The 13756-nt window shown below is 41.7% G+C and overlaps 1 protein-coding gene across 1 annotated transcript in view; it reads right to left on the bottom strand.

The window, feature by feature from the left end:
- The window catches only part of mlsl (malate synthase-like), a 52860-nt gene extending 39650 nt beyond the window's left edge, over positions 1-13210 (bottom strand). The window contains exons 1-4 of the mRNA XM_043674103.1: positions 13025-13210; positions 12217-12345; positions 3719-3937; positions 1657-1747 (exon numbers count right to left, since the gene is read on the bottom strand). Of these exons, the coding sequence (XP_043530038.1) occupies positions 1657-1747; positions 3719-3937; positions 12217-12345; positions 13025-13051 (466 nt within the window). The 5' untranslated portion in view covers positions 13052-13210. The remainder of the gene's footprint in view (positions 1-1656; positions 1748-3718; positions 3938-12216; positions 12346-13024) is intronic.
- Positions 13211-13756: the final 546 nt, after the last annotated feature.

Here is a 13756-nt window from a genome sequence, read left to right on the forward strand (position 1 = left end):
CCATTGTACTCTATGCTACTTTCTCCCCACCCCCCCCCTCCTCTACCTTATCTCTCCACCCTTCAGGCTCTCTGCCTTTATTCCTGATGAAGGGCTTTTGCCCGAAACGTCGATTTTACTGCTCCTCGGATGCTGCCTGAACTGCTGTGCTCTCTCAACTCCTGTACTCAATGTGCAGTAAGAATTAGCCTCTAGTATTTGCAATAAAGCAATCTTGTATATTTTAAAGTAAATGCCAAATATGGGGTTCAAATATCTAATGGCATCTAAAACTGAACTTGTCAAAGTTTATTCATAAATATGAAGACAATAAAACTTCACTGAAAGAAACTATGCGCATGAAAAATGTTACTGAGAACCAATGAAAATGACCAGTTCAGTAACAGATTGGACTTCAGCATACAATAATCGATCTTGGCACGCAAGTCACAATTAGAAAGTTAAAAAGGCTGAGATAATCACATTTAGCAATACAAAATTAATGAAGCAATTATAATCTTCAACACAGGTGAATGAGTCATTTTATTTCAAAGGGGTTACAATCATTGTCCTCAGGAATGTGGACTTAAAATACCAAATTCAGCATTTTGCAGTCAATGAGTCAATATTGAAAAACAGGCCCTGGCATTCTGTTCATTATTATGAACTGTGTGGACATATTTTAATATTGTGTAATACATTCAGCAAATAGAAAATGGCCACAGAACATCCTAAAGCGACAAAATATTATTGTATTCAATTTTTGATTTGAAAAACAATTCATTTTCCTTTAGACCCGATGGTCCAAGTGGCCTAATTCTGCTCCTATATCTTATGGTCTAAATTAATTTGATAAAAGCAAGCTATGGTGTTTATGAATATTTCACAGATATGTATTCCTTGTGGAACTCCTTCAATGAGTGGGAGAGTTTAAGGTGGGCGGCACGGTGGCAGTGGGCGGTACGGTGGCACAGTGGTTAGCACTGCTGGCTCACAGCGCCAGGACCCGGGTTCAATTCCCACCTCAGGAGACTGACTGTGTGGAGTTTTCACATTCTCCCCGTGTCTGCGGGGGTTTCCTCCTGGTGCTCCAGTTTCCTCCCACAGTCCAAAAATGTGCAGGTTAGGTGAATTGACCATGCTAAATTGCCCGTAGTGTTAGGGACAGGGGTAAATGTAGAGGAATGGGTCTGGGTCGGTTGCACTTCGGCTGGTCGATGTGGACTTGTTGGGCCGAAGGGTCTGTTTCCACACTGTAAGTAATCTAATCTGTTTTCAAGGGAGGGACAAGTCTGGATTGCACATTCACAAAGGATTTTGCTCTTTTCCAAAGCATTATTTTTTGTGCTAGAAGGGGGCCAGAGACATTTTAGTCGATTATATCTTATGTCTTTATACTCTTGCATTTTGGAAATGAGTTTGCTTAACTGCTTCAGCCATCAAGTCTCCATTTGATTTATTTATTGCAAATGAGTATGGCTGTGTAACACAAACTCCACTTAATCTAAAAACACTTCATAAGTGAGGTACTTAACACTATCCCCCACCCCCCATTCCCATTCACATTTCAAAAGTGAGAGCAAGAAAATTTCAAGTCTGTAAGAGTGCCATAGCTGTTGTTAGGCCACTGAGAAAGAAATCAGATCAAAAGACCCAAAATGGGAGCAGGATTCTTACCTGGAAATTGATTGTGAACTGCCTTGTATACATTGAAAAGACCTTGGATTTGATTAGAGTAGGTTGGACAGTGACCATCATCAAAATCTGTCTGTAAACACAAATCAAAATACAGTAACCATTTCTGTAGCTTATAATGGAGAGTAAATAATAAAGAGAGCTTGATTTACTTAGGTAATTCTAACCATTATCCTGCTAAAATCTTAACATAAAAGTTGTATATGCATGCATCACTATTCAGATTTACCCACTCACCCTGAGCCAGAGTTCTGATGAAAGATCATTGACCTAAAATATTAACTCTGTTTCTCTCTCCATGGATGGTATCTGACCTGAATATTTTCAGATTTTATTTCACACACCTGGCATTATCCAGGTTATCAATTAGCCAATGGCTTCATAACTTTAAATGCTGTTAGATTGAAAGTTTCACAAAGTAACCTTTCCAACTTTTCCTTACCAACTTGATGAAGACATGACAGCACTGCTCACAATTCTGTCTGGATCAAGTATTTAAGACTAAAAGATATAGAATTAGGGTATTCGGCCCATTGCGTCTGCTCTGCTGTTCAGTCATGGCTGATATGCTTCTCAACCCCATTCTCCTGCCTTCTCCATGAAACTTTGAGCCTGATACTGATCAGAAACCTTTCAGTCTTAAAATACATTCAACCACTTGCCCTCCATAACTCTCTGCAGCAATGAGATCCCCAGATTGACGATGCTCAGACTGAAGAAATTTTTCCTATCTCAGTTCCAAAGGGCCCTCTCTTCAATCTGAGTCTGTGCCCTTTTGTCCTAGTCCCGCCTACTAGTGGACACATCTTCTCCATTCTACCCAGACCTCTCAGTACCCTGTAAATTTCAATCAAATTCCGCTCTCATCTTTCTAAACTCCATCAAGTACAGACCCAGAGTCCTCAACTGCTCCTCATATGACAAGCCCTTCAATTCCAGGATCATTCTTGTACACTTTCTCAGCACCCCCCTCCAATGCCAGCTCTTCTTTCCTTAGAAATGAGGCCCAAAACTGCTCATGAATATCGGAGTCTAAAAGTGTGGCGCTGGAAAAGCATAGTAGGTCAGGCAGCATCCAAGGAGCATGAGGATCGACGTTTTGGGCATAAGCCTTTCATCAGGATGCTGCCTGACCTGCTGTGCTTTTCCAGTGCCACACTTTTCAACTCTGACTCTCCAGCATCTGCAGTCCTCACTTTCTCCCACCCTGCTCATGAATATCACATAGTCTGAATGTCGAGAAGCCCATGTGACAAATGGCGAATTTTACTTGATGTTGAGTTTGAGTGTTAGGACTTGAGCTGACTAGTTCCTGAATGGAAAGGATTTGATGAACTTGAAACTGAGTAACTTCAAGACTTAACCTGAAATCTAACTAAGGTTTCACCAGATTATTACATCAAAGCAATTAAAGCTACATTGAGGGATTGTTGTAATTCACACATGGTCCAAGTATTAATTAGGCATTTCTTCGTGAATTATTGCAAAGGGAAAGTTACATTTCTTGATTTTCTTGTGTTTTTAAATAATTAAAATGGAAAGCATTTATCTTAGTTTAATTGATTTTTTAAACTCTATCCTCTATTTTACACCTTCTGTTGTAGTCAGCATGTTTTCTCCTTGGTTCAGAAGACTGGGGTATTCTGGGAAGTAGAGTTCTCCATAGCTCTTTGGCCAATAATTTACACTAATGTGAAAACTAATTACATTAATGAACCACGTGTCCCTTCTGCAATTCCTCTTCCATAATGGCTTTCTATTTTGCATTTTCTCATCTAATTTAAAGCAGATGATACTCACATCTTGCGCAGAATTAAGTGTTAAATTTCAAGATCTTTGATTTGACATAGCAGAAACAGTAGAATGAGGAGGGCAAAACATTCATGTACTCTCTTATAAAGTAACACAGAGTAATGTTTATTCATGTGGAAGATGTTCTCTTCCCATAACAATTGTCTAAAGATCACTCTTTAAGAATCTTATAAATGTGATGCACTATTTTCTCATTCTTAACAGTATCACAACTAAGAGTAAGAGATCTTACCTGAATGCCCTGTGCATTGGAACATAAGGCCTTGGTGAAATGTTCAGTGTTGGTTGGAGACACATCACCAAGATCGACGTGCCTGTTCTGTAACCTCCGAGGGACTGGTTCAACTCTCCAGGATTCATCCTTTCGGATGTGTAAGGTATGGGGCAAAAATTCAGGAAGTCCGCCATGACGATCCAGTTCTAACTTTGTAATGCTTCTCAACCGTAACATCTGCACAACATAAAGTGTTCAATGAATACAAGTTAAATAATACCACTCGATTGATTTCAGGATAATTTCACTTGTTCATTTTTCTGCTGACTGAACTATTGTGGGTAGGATGCTGCTTTACAATATACTTACAGAAAACCCCAGATCATTGTGACATCCTGGGAAGTGGGAGAGAGGGTGGATAATTCCTTAGATACTAAAGCAGTCCATAGCAGCAAATGCAGCAAGACCTGGTCAATATCCTGGCTTGGGCTGAAAAGTGATAAGTAACATTCACAACATCCAAATGCCAGGCAATGATTATACCCAATGAGACAGAATCAAATCATTACCTCTTGACTTTCAGTGACATTGCCATCACTGAATCCCCCATTATCAAGCTCCTCAGAGGTTGACCAGAAACTGAACTGGACTAATCATATAAATACAATGTCTACAACAGTAGGTCAGAGGCTAAGGATCCCACAGTAAGTAACTCACCTCCTGTCTCTCCGAAGCCTGACCACCACCAACAAGCCACAGATAGGAGAGTGATGGAATGTTCTCCACTTGCCTGGAGGAGAAAGTAAGGTCTGCAGATGCTGGAGCAACATAGTTGAAAAGCGTGGCACTGAAAAATAACAGCAGTTCAGGCAGCATCTGAGGAGCAGGAGAGTCGACGTTTCGGGCATAAGTCCTTCACTCCTGATGAAGTGCTTATGCCCGAAATATTGACTCTCCTGCTCCTCGGATGCTTCCTGAACTGCTGTGCTTTTCCAGCACCCCACCTCTTGAATCTGGATGGGTGCAGCTCCAATAACACTTGTGAAGCTTGATAGCATCTAAGACAATAGCAGTTGACTGATTGACATTGTGGGGTTCAGCAGATATCCAGAGGGCAGGAAAGAATAAAAGGGGAGAATTAATTGAATCAGGGAAACTTCCTTAGCTCAGAATCAAAGTTTCCAATGGCAACAATAGTAATGAAAAGGGAACTAAAGAGAGCAGGTAAGTGTGACTGTTTAACATAGTAAATACCCTTGAGCACACAGCAGGAGGTAACCACAGAGAGTTTACATTTGCTCTAAACCACTTGACTGAACAGAGAATTCTCAAGTATTGATCTGAATGGGTCAGTTTCAAGTACTTTTCAATGAACAGGCAACTGTACCCTGAAAAGTTTGATCATATTAATGAGCTGTCTGTTATGATATGGTGTAAGAAAGGCACTTACACTCAATGTGATAGCTTTAAGCTCATAAACCTGCTGTAGCATCAGCTTTAAAACCAGTAACAGCAAAGTTCTCTGAATAAAGACAACTGAAAGCCATTCTACCATCTCTGTCTCTCACTCTGGTTCACAGTCTAAAAACAGAACCTCATCACACCATATCCACAAACATGCACTCCTTTCACCAATGCTCAAAATTTGCAATACATACGACCTAGAAGATGCACTGCAGAAATTCAACAAGGCGTCTTAGACAGCACCTTCCAAATACATGAAAACAAAGGGCGGCATGGTGGCTCAGTGGTTAGCACTGCTGCCTCACAGCACCAGGGTCCCAGGTTCGATTCCAGCCTCGGCGACGTCTGTGTGGAGTTTGCACATTCTCCCTGTGTCTGCGTGGGTTCCCTCCGGGTGCTCTGGTTTCCTCCCATCGTCCTACGATGTGCAGGTCAGGTGAATTGGCCATGCTAAATTGTCCATAAGTTAGTCAGAGGGAAATGGGTCTGGGTGGGTTACTCTTTGGAGGGTCGGTGTGGACTTGTTGGGCCGAAGGGCCTGTTTCTGCACTGTAAGGAATCTAATTAAATTATCTAGAAGGACAAAGGCAACAGGAACATGGGAACACCACCACCAAAGTTCCCCTCCAAGCCACTTACCATCTTGACTTGGAAATATATTCCCACTGCTTCAATGTTGCAGGGTCAAAATCCTGAACTCCCTTCCCAAAGGCCTGCAGGACTTCATACGCAAAATGGACTGCAATGGTTCAACAATGTGGCACACCATCACCTTCCCAAGGGCAATTAGATTTGGGTAACAAATAATGACCTAATCTATGAAGCCCACAGCCTCTGAAAGAATACATAAGAAAATAATTGTAGTCACATAAATCCTTGCAGGTAACTCAATAACGTCAAATAGAAAGATCTGGAAATAGGCCATCTGTCCCAATTTTTGTATTTCTCTAGTGAAATACCTGCCCTTGCTCATTGTTTCCTCATAAAATTTGGAAGATTCACAGTACTGGATTAATTCAAGACAAATTGGAACTCTCTTGCATATCCTGCCTCACTCCCCGCCCCAGACCAAAAGGGAACAGCAGCCAATGGACGAAGAATGAGCCCTTTGAATGGACGGCAGGCCCAGTAGTCCTGGCAGTGCCACCAAATGCTGGATTGTGGGTGTTGCCTGGACTGCAGGAATGAACATGTTGAAGGACCATTCGTTCCCCACAGTGAGATAAGTAGGTTATTGGGCAGGGAGGATTGGGCCAAGGTAAGGAAGGGAGGATAGTGAAGGAGGCAGAATGGTGGGTTCTAAAGAGAGAGCAGGTAGAAAGGAAGGAGGGGTAATACGTTTGGAGTTTGCATCTGATGCAATGATAGTAACCTGGCCCCACCCCCCATCCACTTTCTGCCCATTCCAACATGTTTTTTTTAAATGGCCTGCCTCTCCATGCCATCTGTATTATGGCATTGGACAGCATACTATTCAGGTCAATGGACTTGGTACCAAGTACAACTGACCTTTTATATAACCCTATCAGGAGGTGATCACAGGGTTGGCAAGGGGATGGGTTTGTGGGCTGGGCATTTACCCCTGATTGAAAACCCACCAGGCAGAGTTAATATAAAGTCCAGCCAATGTTATGTATAGCATGGCAGTACTCAATATATCATTCACATATATTTCCCATTTTTACTTCTAGTTTTAGTTTACCACATAAAACTGGGAAGCTTACCCCCATTTCCCTCCCCATTGTAAGTCTTTTTCCAGCATTGACCTTTTCTGTCATGGCAGAGATATGTCTGACCTCCCATGTACTGCATTGCCAAGTATCAGGATGCAAATATGAGCCAATAATGCTCTATAAGATACATAATTAATATGAACTGTGCCAACATTAGGAACTGCCAATTAAATGCCATGCATGCTGCCAAAAGGATGGCCAGTCACATTGCGCTGTTACATTCCACCATGTAATAGCAGCTATAGATCAGTAAGGGCAGTTACACATTTCTTACAGGCTGCATTATCATAGAATCATAGAATCCCTACACTGTGGAAACAGGCCCTTCAGCCCAACAAATCCACACAGACACTCCAAAGACACCCAAACCCATTCCCCATTACACTACGTTTACCCCTGATTAATGCACCCAACCTACATATCCCTGAACACTATCGGCAACTTAGCATGGCCAAATCATCGAACCTGTACATCTTTGGATTGTGGGAGGAAACCAGAGCACCCGGAGGGAACCCACGCAGACACGGGGAGAATGTGCAAACTCCACACAGACAGTCGCCCGAGGCTGGAATCGAACCTGGGTCCCTGGCGCTGAGAGGCAGCATGCTTTTAAGAAACTATGCTTTTAAAAAGTAGGTAGAATAGGATTACTAAACTAGACCCTCATTACCAAAATAACTTTGCATCTTAAACTTGAAACAGCAGTAAATAAAATATTTCTGAAATGTTAAAGTAGATTTTATCCACCACCAAGAGATAAGATGTAATATGTCTCAGCATAGAACAACTGATTTCAGTTTGAATATACTACAATTGGACAAATATTAATTTCATAATTGCTAAGAAAGTTGCTGGTGTAATCATTGCATGACATGCAAATTATGCTACATGGGAATCAACATTAACCCTTGGTTCATGCAAACATAAAAATCCAAATGGCTTGTTTACAAAATGACAGCTTTAAGCTGCAGAACATGTTAGAGGATAACCAATATTGGGTAAAAAGTGTCATACATTGTTCATTTACAGTAACGAGACTCACGAGAAAAACACACTCTTTGGAAAAGTGATTTACATAAATTTGTAAGATGACAATGTTAAAAGAATTAATTCCATTTTCATACAGTATTATACATTGATGCAACTCTCAATAATTCCTGCTGTGGTTAGATCCACTATGTGAACTATGTGATGCATATCAGATTCATAGCAAGTCCTTGGTAATGTGAGAATTCAGCACTTGCAACACATACAATTCAGTTTAGTATAGCGCTCCATACATGGAGGACTTCAACAAGGAAGACCAAAGAACGACTCAATATGAACCTTTGATATACTGAACCTCATTTAGATGTATTCAGCACAAGCCCTGTCACATTAATTTAGTAGCAGATCATAAGTGTGGTAGATTTAATAACACCTTGTTCACTCCAACCCCTCACTATCCAAGAAAGGTAACATTGTATAAGAATAAGTCAGTGAATACTTACAATTCAAGCTGAGAGGAATTCATGTCTGCATCCTTGTGTAGTTTGTTACTTCTGGGACTGTCTTTGTGAATGCAGCCCATTGGTGGCACTTTCAAAGTTGTCTGTGATTAATTCTGCTTCATGGAGATGACTATGATCATTCTGATTATTTCTGGCCCGGACTTGCATCCCACGTGATTGATCATTGCATGATTTTCAAATGCAGGATTCTATGATTACGGATGTCTGTGACTTGTACTGTGCTAGGTTCTGATTAATGTAAATAGCCTCCAAAAAGACTCCCATCACTCACAAGTAGAAACTGTCATCAGACAAGAAAACCACTTACTTGGCCCATTCCAGGTATGATAGCACCATTTTCATTTCCAATATGCAGTTGGGAATGTGATGAGAACACAATGGCAGAGTGAGTTGCAGAATCAGTCTGGTAACCTGGCTGACCCACTCTAAACATCTGCATTCCTTTCTTCCTTGACCTCATCACATCTGGGTTTCTACAAGTTCTCAATCAAACTTTTCATGTAAATCTTCATCTTCCAACATTCTCCCCTGAACTCCGAGCCACAACATAGCCATGGCAACCATCATGATGCACAGTGCCCACTGAAACCCAGCTAATGTCATAGAGATGTACAGCATGGAAACAGACTCTTCGGTCCAACCCATCCATGCCGACCAGATATCCCAACCCAATCTAGTCCCACCTGCCAGCACCCGGCCCATATCCCTCCAAACCCTTCCTATTCAAATACCCATCCAAATGCCTCTTAAATGTAGCAATTGTACAAGCCTCCACCACTTCCTCTGGCAGTTCATTCCATACACGCACCACCCTTTGCATGAAAAAGTTGCCCCATAGGTCTCTTTTATATCTTTCCCCTCTCACCCTAAACCTATGCCCTCTACTTCTGGATTCCCCGACCCCAGGGAAAAGACTTTGCCTATTTACCCTATCCATGCCCCTCATAATTTTGTAAACCTCTATAAGGTCACCCCTCAGCCTCTGTGCTCCAGGGAAAACAGCCCCAACCTGTTCAGCCTCTCCCTGTAGCTCATAACCTCCAACCCTGGCAACATCCTTGTAAATCTTTTCTGAACCCTTTCAAGTTTCACAACATCTTTCCAATAGGAAGGAGACCAGAATTGCACACAATATTCCAACAGTGGCCTAACCAATCTGACCAATAAAGGAAAGCATACCAAATGCCTTCTTCACTATCCTATCTACCTGTGACCTCCCCTTCAAGGAGCTATGAACCTGCACTCCAAGGTCTCTTTGTTCAGCAACACTCCCTAGGACCTTACCATTGATGACATCTTCTCCCTCAGTAACCCATGTTCTCCAATGTATTGTTGTATCCCTCCCTTATATGTCGAGCTGTCCCCATTATAATTATTGACCCCCTACTTTCCGGTACATTGCATCCAAACTTTATAGCTGGCTTCCTCAATTTCCCTACTACAGTGCTGGCCCTGATAACCTGCCTTGACATTCAGTGAACAGACCCCCAGGACTGACCATGGCCACCCTCCTTACTGACTTGGAAGGACAGCCTGACTGATGAGTGACCAGATCCTTGACTGACCTCTGAGCAACTCCCTACAAATCACTGGACTGGATGCACAGGAGCCTGCAGGACTGCCCACTGCCCACTGGGCTGTAGTGATATATACAGCCCCTGACTCTGTTCAACTCCAAGCAACCAACTGACTGTGTCCAAGCCCTCAACTGAGATTGGATGTTGCAATTGACTGACTGTGCTGGGACCTCCCTGACTGATGAAAGTCAATCTTGATTTAACTCAGGACTACTCCCCTTACACCTTGAGGCTGGCTGCACATACAGCATGCTTGCTGGCACACACTGCAGTTGTGAGACTAACATCATGTGGTGCCTACAGCAACACACCCACCTGCGTTATTGATCACTGCTGACAACCATAGCAATTTGCCTGGCTTTGTACCTGCCCTAAAAGGCACAAGAAGACAGGGACATTGTGAGCAAATACGTTCTGAATGACGCAGCAAACCACAACTAGGCACAACAGTAATACTGCGAGTATCCAACTAGGGGTGAAGTGCATGAGAGTTAGAGAGTAAAGTAAGGTGGCTTTTATTTGTCATTCCTACCATATACAACTGATACAGTAAAAATGAGACAGCGTTCCTCCTGGACCGAGGGTGCTACATGGACAGCACAAACTACACAATCGTACATGGCATAAAGTCCATAAAAACAAAGAACAAAGAAAATTTACAGCCCAGGAACAGGCCCTTCGGCCCTCTAAGCCTAAGCCGATCCAAATGTACTGTCTAAACCTGTCAGTCAATTCCTAAGCATCTGTATCCCTCTGCTCCCCACCTACTCATGCATTTATCCAGACGCATCTTAAATGAATCTACTGTGCCTGCCTCGACCACCTCTGCTGGCAACGCATTCCAAACGCCCACCACCCTCTGTGTGAAGTACTTGCCACATGTATCCCACTTAAACTTTCCATCTCTCACCTTGAAAGCGTGACCTCTCGTTATTGAATCCTTCATCCTGGGAAAAAGCTTGTCTCTCTCCACCCTGTCCATACCCTTCATGATTTTGTAAACCTCAATCAGGTCCCCCCTCAATTTCCTTTTTTCTATTGAAAATAAACCCAACCTACTCAACCTTTTTTCATAGCTAGCACCTTCCATACCAGGCAACATCCTCGTAAACCTTCTCTGCACCCTCTCCAAAGCGTCCATATCCTTTTGGTAATGTGGCGACCAGAATTGGACACAGAAGTGAAAAACACGAAAGTTACAATGTAATAGAAGAATGGTAAGTAAAAGGCATTTTTCTAGCAGCAATTTGAAGTTGTGCAAAGAATTTCAGATGGGAAAGAATCTGATCATAAGACACCAAACAGAGACGCACCCTGCCCTGATGCATGAAAACGCGTGTGTGAAATTGTGAGCAACACCTGGCAGCTCATTACAATGTGATGTGCAGGACTGAATTGAATAACTATATTCTAAATGAGTCAGAGATGTGCCATGATGATGTAATGAGGCGGTGTTCAATGCCAATTTCCAAGGGTGGGATGGGGGAAATGCAGGTGATTGCTATCTGTGGAGTGTACCCTGAGATCTGCTGATCAAGGCTGAGACCTGGGAAAACAATCTACAAGCTGGAATTAGGTAGGTAAAAACAATGACTGCAGATGCTGGAAACCAGATGCTGGATTAGTGGTGCTGGAAGAGCACAGCAGTTCAGGCAGCATCCAAGGAGCAGTGAAATCGACGTTTCGGGCAAAAGCCCTTCATCAGGAATGAAGGCTGGAATTGCCAAGCTGGAATTGCCAAGTAGTCACTTCGAATGCCATGTTTGAGTTATCATCATCTATTTTCTCTCTGCCATGTCACAGAATAGAAAACACTATATAAATGCAGTGGGAATAGGGAGTAATGAGGCACCAATGCATACTAAAGGACCTGTTACCCACCAACAGCAGGATTCTCATCTCATTGTTCCAACATGCATGCAAAATTGCACTTTTTTCCAAACATCCAGAGTCTAATTTTTCTGACCTCGCCATGTTAATCCAATTGATTTTTCAACACACATGTCCTCTGGGGGCTGGGAGAACTCCAGCCAGTATGTTTGAATCTAAAGGCTGTTGCCTCAAGTGGAAGTGTCATTGTTAAAGCGTTATTATAGGGAAAAGACAATGCAACCTAATAGCAAACTAACCGGTAAATGGCAATGCACCAGCAATGATTTGAAGTATTCACACATTGTTATATCTCATGGCCACCCCCCCAGCTCCACCACACCCTCACTAGATAAATGTACCTCATCAACGTCTGCATCAAAAGTAGAGACCAATTCTGCTAGGAACTGGATCGCTTCTGGTGTCAAAAGGGTTTGGAATTCTACCTTCAAAGATGGAGGAGGAGGTTCGAGTTCCACTCCAGTTACAGTCTGCAACAGAACAAGTGCGCTCAATTTAGTGTAACCAATTTCAAGCAAATTATGTATTGCATATAACTATCTTTCTTACAGAGCAAACGTCTCACTTCACAAGTGTGCGCACTGTATTTTTTTAAAGTTCAAGTGGATCATTAGAAATAACATTATTTAAAAACAACTTTAAAACAACTCGCAATTGAATAATTTTCATTTATAAATAAAGTTACTCATGGTTTGACCCATGATTGATTAATCTGATTCTCTGTCTGACTGAACGGTAAGTTTAAATGAATCTATGAATCTTCTCTGAATCTAAATAAATAAAACTAAATGACACGATCGGACAAAAATTCCAGTTTGGATCAGGACTATGTTAAAACCTTATCTCCAGTTAAAACACTACTCTACTAGCAGTAATAGGAGCCTGCAAGTGTTAGAGATCACTTTAGAATATGGTATATGCCAAAGAATCATTTTACCATGTACGGCGGATTATATGAACATGTAAAGTCTAACCTGTGTGGCACTTTAATTTCACAAGGTACAAAGACATTCATGGCCATTAGAAACAGCAGCCTATCAAATAGATAACTTCTGTTTGTTTTAGTTAATGACTACAACTCCGCAACTCTTTAAACCTTGTGACTTGATTCATTTGAATTAGTTAAAATGAGCTGCTTTTCATACTTACAGTAATTTGTTGCAGTGTTGCTGCCATGACCAGTTTTCTTGTCGGAACCAGGGAGATATTGCTGATTCAGCGTTTACATTTACTTTCTATGTTTAATCTGTTACATTTCACAAACTGAGTCCAATGACCTTCAGTCTCTGATGGTATCATCTGACCTTAACTTATTTCCAGCCAATGACAATTCAACTAAAAATAAAATGGAAGAAATTGCTGTGAATTTAACAGATACACACATTATGCCATATAACACTTTGTGTCATCGTTTTGGATAGAGTTTCTACATTTGCTGATAGATTTTCGACCACCATGAATTAGAAACAATGCTCTTTGATATCTAATACTAGGAAAAAAAAGCCACATTGTTTTACTGCTGTTTTCATAGTTTTCTCTCCTAAAGGCATTGGGGATTCAGGCATGTTGGTGCTAATATGTCCATGTAACAACAATGGACTAAATGTTTCCAGTGTGGGAGAGCATATTTTTTTCTTGAATGTTCAAAATTCCTTTACAACCTAACTAGTAAACTGATAAGATTATGGCAAGATGCTGCAAAACTTGAAAGGTTCAGAAAAGATTTACAAGGATGTTGCCAGGGTTGGAGGATTTGAGCTATAGGGAGAGGCTGCATAGGCTGGGGTTGCTTTCCCTGGAGTGTCGGAGGCTGAGGGGTGACCTTATAGAGGTTTATAAAATCACGAATGGCATGGAAAGGATAAATAGACAAGGTCTTTA

The sequence above is a fragment of the Chiloscyllium plagiosum genome, chromosome 32 (assembly GCF_004010195.1).
Source record: "Chiloscyllium plagiosum isolate BGI_BamShark_2017 chromosome 32, ASM401019v2, whole genome shotgun sequence".
NCBI classification, from domain to species: domain Eukaryota; kingdom Metazoa; phylum Chordata; class Chondrichthyes; order Orectolobiformes; family Hemiscylliidae; genus Chiloscyllium; species Chiloscyllium plagiosum.